This window comes from Engystomops pustulosus, chromosome 4, assembly GCF_040894005.1.
Source record: "Engystomops pustulosus chromosome 4, aEngPut4.maternal, whole genome shotgun sequence".
NCBI lineage: Eukaryota > Metazoa > Chordata > Amphibia > Anura > Leptodactylidae > Engystomops > Engystomops pustulosus.
In genome coordinates, this window is record NC_092414.1 from 25,959,565 (window position 1) to 25,965,564 (window position 6,000).

The 6,000-nt window shown below is 47.0% G+C and overlaps 1 protein-coding gene across 2 annotated transcripts in view; it reads left to right on the top strand.

Moving 5' to 3' along the window:
• Positions 1 to 4,635, top strand: part of ANXA6 (annexin A6) — a 49,902-nt gene extending 45,267 nt beyond the window's left edge. For both annotated transcript variants that reach the window (XM_072145561.1, XM_072145560.1), the window contains 2 exons: positions 2,659 to 2,781; positions 4,241 to 4,635. In XM_072145561.1, coding sequence (XP_072001662.1) covers positions 2,659 to 2,781; positions 4,241 to 4,300 — 183 coding nt within the window. In that variant the 3' untranslated portion in view covers positions 4,301 to 4,635. The remainder of the gene's footprint in view (positions 1 to 2,658; positions 2,782 to 4,240) is intronic.
• Positions 4,636 to 6,000: the final 1,365 nt, after the last annotated feature.

The window sequence follows — 6,000 nt, forward strand, 5'->3', positions numbered from 1 at the left end:
AGACAGCTGTATATAGCTGTGTTACTGGTGATGAGGCGGCTGTATGTAGCTGTGTTACTGGGGGCGAGGTGGCTGTATGTAGCTGTGTTACTGGGGTTGAGGCGGCTGTATGTAGCTGTGTTACTGGGGAGGAGGCAGTTGTATGTAGCTGTGTTACTGGGGGCCAGGCGGCTGTATGTAGCTGTGTTACTGGGGGTGAGGCGGCTGTATGTAGCTGTGTTACTGGGGATGAGGCGGCTGTATGTAGCTGTGTTACTGGGGATGAGGCGGCTGTATGTAGCTGTGTTACTGGGGATGAGGCGGCTGTATGTAGCTGTGCTACTGGGGTGAGGCGAATGTATGTAGCTGTGTTACTGGGGTGAGGCGAATGTATGTAGCTGTGTTACTGGGGGTGAGGCGGCTGTATGTAGCTGTGTTACTGGGGGTGAGACGGCTGTATGTAGCTGTGTTACTGGGGATGAGGTGGCTGTATGTAGCTGTGTTACTGGGGATGAGGCGGCTGTATGTAGCTGTGCTACTGGGGGCCAGGCGGCTGTATGTAGCTATGTTACTGGGGGTGAGGCGGCTGTATGTAGCTGTGTTACTGGGGAGGAGGTGGCTGTATGTAGCTGTGTTACTGGGGATGAGGTGGCTGTATGTAGCTGTGTTACTGGGGATGAGGTGGCTGTATGTAGCTGTGTTACTGGGGATGAGGCGGCTGTATGTAGCTGTGTTACTGGGGATGAGGCGGCTGTATGTAGCTGTGTTACTGGGGATGAGGCGGCTGTATGTAGCTGTGCTACTGGGGTGAGGCGAATGTATGTAGCTGTGTTACTGGGGTGAGGCGAATGTATGTAGCTGTGTTACTGGGGGTGAGGCGGCTGTATGTAGCTGTGTTACTGGGGGTGAGACGGCTGTATGTAGCTGTGTTACTGGGGATGAGGTGGCTGTATGTAGCTGTGTTACTGGGGATGAGGCGGCTGTATGTAGCTGTGCTACTGGGGGCCAGGCGGCTGTATGTAGCTATGTTACTGGGGGGGAGGCGGCTGTATGTAGCTGTGTTACTGGGGAGGAGGTGGCTGTATGTAGCTGTGTTACTGGGGATGAGGTGGCTGTATGTAGCTGTGTTACTGGGGATGAGGTGGCTGTATGTAGCTGTGTTACTGGGGATGAGGTGGCTGTATGTAGCTGTGTTACTGGGGATGAGGTGGCTGTATGTAGCTGTGTTACTGTTGATGAGGTGGCTGTAGGTAGCTGTGTTACTGGGGGTGAGGTGGCTGTATGTAGCTGTGTTACTGGGGAGGAGGCGGCTGCATGTAGCTGTGTTACTGGGGGCCAGGCGGCTGTATGTAGCTGTGTTACTGGGGGCGAGGCGGCTGTATGTAGCTGTGTTACTGGGGGCGAGGCGGCTGTATGTAGCTGTGTTACTGGGGGTGAGGCAGCTGTATGTAGCTGTGTTACTGGAGGGTTGGCGGCTGTATGTAGCTGTGTTACTGTTGACGAGGTGGCTGTAGGTAGCGGTGTTACTGGGGATGAGGCGGCTGTATGTAGCTGTGTTACTGGGGGCGAGGGGGCTGTATGTAGCTGTGTTACTGGGGAGGAGGCGGCTGTATGTAGCTGTGTTACTGGGGGCCAGGCGGCTGTATGTAGCTGTGTTACTGGGGGCGAGGCGGCTGTATGTAGATGTGTTACTGGGGGCGAGGCGGCTGTATGTAGATGTGTTACTGGGAGTGAGGCGGCTGTAGGTAGCTGTGTTACTGGGGGTGAGGCGGCTGTATGTAGCTGTGTTACTGGGGAGGAGGCGGCTGTATGTAGCTGTGTTACTGGGGGCCAGGCGGCTGTATGTAGCTGTGTTACTGGGGGCCAGGCGGCTGTATGTAGCAGTGTTACTGGGGACGAGGCGGCTGTATGTAGCTGTGTTACTGGGGTGAGGCGGCTGTATGTAGCTGTGTTACTGGAGGGTTGGCGGCTGTATGTAGCTGTGTTCCTCGGGGTGAGGCAGCTGTATGTAGCCGTGTTACTGGGGATGAGGCGGCTGTATGTAGCTGTGTTACTGGGGGCCAGGCGGCTGTATGTAGCTGTGTTACTGGAGGGTTGGCGGCTGTATGTAGCTGTGTTACTGGGGATGAGGTGGCTGTATGTAGCTGTGTTACTGGGGTGAGGCAGCTGTATGTAGCCGTGTTACTGGGGATGAGGCGGCTTTATGTAGCTGTGTTCCTGGGGATGAGGCGGCTGTATGTAGCTGTGTTACCGGGGGCGAGGCGGCTGTGTGTACGCTACACTTAGTGGGGGCCTCCACCAGATTTTGCGCCCAGGGGCCCCCACCAACCTTAATCCGGCCCTGATCCCAGAGTACACGCTGGAGCTACAAATCTTGGATTACAAGTTCACCTTTGACAGTCCTGCTGCTACTTAGTACACACACAAATGTATGAATTACACAGCTCTCCAGGGCCTATACCTAATACTGTCTGCAGTTTATTATGGTCAAAATTAATGATCGATTTTTCTTTAAATAACCAGACTAAGAGTATCCAACAATTCTGCATTTTGCTTAGTTTATCTCCCCAGGTCATACACACTAGATGATAGTTGTGTTTTCTGATCTCCGTTGGACCAGTCGGCCATCTAATGTATAAGAGGGACCCATGACATGAACGTATAATGTTGTTTTTTCAGGGGGTTGGGACAGATGAACGCGCCTTGACCAGGATCCTGGTATCCAGAAGCGAAATTGACTTGTACAATATTCGCAAAGAGTTTAAGAACGAATATGAAAAGTCTCTGCATCACTGTCTTGAGGTAAATAACCAGATGGATGGGTGACATGATGGTGGTGGTGGACCAGAAACAATTTGTAGAGAAAACGAGAGATCGGGTGTCCTGTAAAGGTCCTTAAAGTGTACTTTACCTTGCAACCAACTTTGCCGAAATCAGAAGTCAATGGTTTTACATATGAAGGAACAATATTTCTGGTTATTACGTGATTATAATTTCCATTGTCAACATTTTTCGCCTCTCCAGTCTGTATTTTTAGTTTTCCATCCTCTCTGTGCTGGTGGGTGAAGCAATAGTGAATTACAAATAAGAGGTTGGGGTGTTAGCCCCCCCACCCACAATATTTTATACTGAGATGAACCTTCACCCATGAAATCCTCGTACATCTGTTCCTGCTCTCATTACACATGTACACAAGAGCCATTTCAGGACCTTTGAAGATCCTTCAAAGGTCCTGAAACCACAGATTGAAAGAAGGGACACATGGAAATATTTATACAGCCCAGGGCCCATGGAAATCTTGATCCACCCGTGGGTTGAAGATATAGCTGCTTTGACACGCTGCACCCCTTTCCCCTCTCCATAGACTATTATGTAATCTGACACCTCAGTGAGTTTCTGTCCATCTTCCTAGCAAGATAGAATTCAGCCAAAATTCCAGAGTGAAAAACAGAAGGGAGAATGAATAGAACCAAAGGAGAAAAGCAATTACTAAGCTCTGATTGACACATAACAAAGTTTTTTTTTAAATGCAATTGAGGCCATTCTGTGTTTTCCTGGTTCATGTTAAAGAAATTAGTGGACACAGGGTCTGGAATAGTAAATCTCACTGCTCCAGCCACTGATTGGTCAAAGCAGTCACATGACCAACACTTCCTGTGCAGACGATAGTAAATATAAGGCCCGGTGTCCTGCTATTGGACGGGAAACCGGAACAAGGTAATTATATTTTCCCTCCTGGGGTTTTCCAGTGAACCCATTTAAGAAATGATTCTGCAAAATGACATGACTATAAAAAGTTGGCATCGCCCCTTTTTATGTTTTTGAAAAAATACAATTCGGAACACACAAAAATAAGATCTTTTTGTTTTACATATTTCATTGTATCATAGTTTATACGGATGAAAAAAGACACTTATCCATCAAGTTGAACCAAGGACGGGAAGGGATTGGATGTGGAAGGGATTTAGGGGAGACAATTCTATATAACATAACAATCAATGTTATTTAGGTGTAAAACAGCCTCTAGACCCTTCTTGAAGCTCTCTGCTGTCCCTGCTGTGACCAGCGCCTGAGGCAGGCTATTCCGCCAATTGACAGTTCTCATAGTAAAAAAGCCCTGTCGCCTCTGGTGATTAAACCTTGTTTTCTTCAGACGGAGATAGTGCCCCCTCGTCTTTTGATTTGATTTAATCTGAAACAATTTACCACCGTAATCTTATAATATTATATTACATTTTCAAACTTTTTTTTTTTTTTTCAGAGTGAAACATCTGGAGACTTCCGCAAAGCTCTGCTGGCCATCTGTGGAGGAGATGACTAAAATGGGAACCCCCAAAAAACTTTTCTACATCCATCCGTAAGCTCACGTACTGTCTTTGTGGTAGATAGCGTCTAGGACCTGCAGCGCAACTGTGAACGACAACTTCACCGAGCAACAGAAAATGCACCAAAGAAATACAATGCATGGGATATGGGAGGGCAATGTATGTTGGGGGTGATAGTTATGGGATCACCATATTGCAGAGACCTTCTCAGCAACAGATACTGCTGTGTATGGGACACTTGGAAACAATTTCTTACAACAACGTGGCCATTTCTAGATCCTTGTTATATAGGAGGATCTGGTGGAAATAAAGTGTCTAATTACACCTGTCATTTACGGTCTCTTTCTTCTGCCTTTTAGATACATAGATAGTAAAACTAGTTGTTATTTTTGGAAAGAAGTTACCAGTTCATAAAGTAATCACACAGCGTCCATGACTGAGTAATCAGAGTGATCGCCAACAGAAAGCAAGACTCTCTGTGGTGCCCCCCACAGGGGAAACACAGTATTACACTATTTCTACTGAAATCAATTACCTGTCTGTAATACACAGACATGATGGGTCCTCCAGATAATGAGACACGTTAAAGGGGTTGGCCACTTTACCTCATGTTTTCTGTAATGTGTGTGTAAGTGTGGGGGGGCAGGATATTAGGTAATTTACATATGAAGAAAGCAGAGCAGAACTGTTAATATATGTATATTGATAAAGTGAAGCCTCCTGTCTTCTACCTCATCTGCCAGAGATTTCTGTCCATAAAATGGCGGCAGATGGAGGGTCATGTGATCTGGCAGGGCGATTGCTCATGGACAGATAGAGATCACATGACCCTCCATCTGTGGCCATTTTATGGTCAGGAATGTCCGGCTGATGAGGTAAAAGACAGGAGGCTTCACTTCACATATCAAGAAAGTGGTGCAGAACTATTAATAGATGTATCATGGTAAATTATCTCATATCCTGCCCCCCCACACTTACACATATTACAAAAAACAAGTGGCCAAACACTTTAAAGGAAATCTATTATTTGATTTCATGCAATATGAACCAAACATACTTTGAGAGTGCTGTAGCTACATTGATGCAGAAACATATTTTGTTTAATCCCTAAGCCAAGTTGTTTTGCTGAAAAAACAATGATAACATTTATGATAATGAGGCTCCTGTGACTGCCCCGGCGCTCTCCTTTTACCCTATTTATGCACTGCTTCAGCCTTGTCCCGCCCAGCAGAATATGTAATCATTGTGTTGTCCCTGACAGACAGAAGTCATCAATTGCTGCACCATCCCCCAGCTGCTGTGTATGAGTCATCCAGCTCAGGTTGATGAGTCCTGTCTGGACAGTTCAGGAAGCTCCTGTGTATGTGGAAGTAATGTGTTTATTTACAGCAGCCAGCATGCACCTAAGGGCCTGAATCTTCTAATTGTTTTTTGAGCAAAACCACTAGGTTCAGGGATTAAACATCAGTGTAGTTACAGTATTCTCAAGGTATGTTTGGTTCACAATGCATAAAAACAAATGGTAGATTTCCTTTAACCCCTTCACGCTATGGAGCTATGAAGGGTGTATGAAGAGGGCTCACAGGCTGAGCCTTCTTCATACAGAGATGGGCTTTGCTGCATATATCGCAGCAAAGACCCATCTCTAACACCCGTGGTCGGTGCTTGCTCGCCATCTTACCTCCGATCCCCCAAA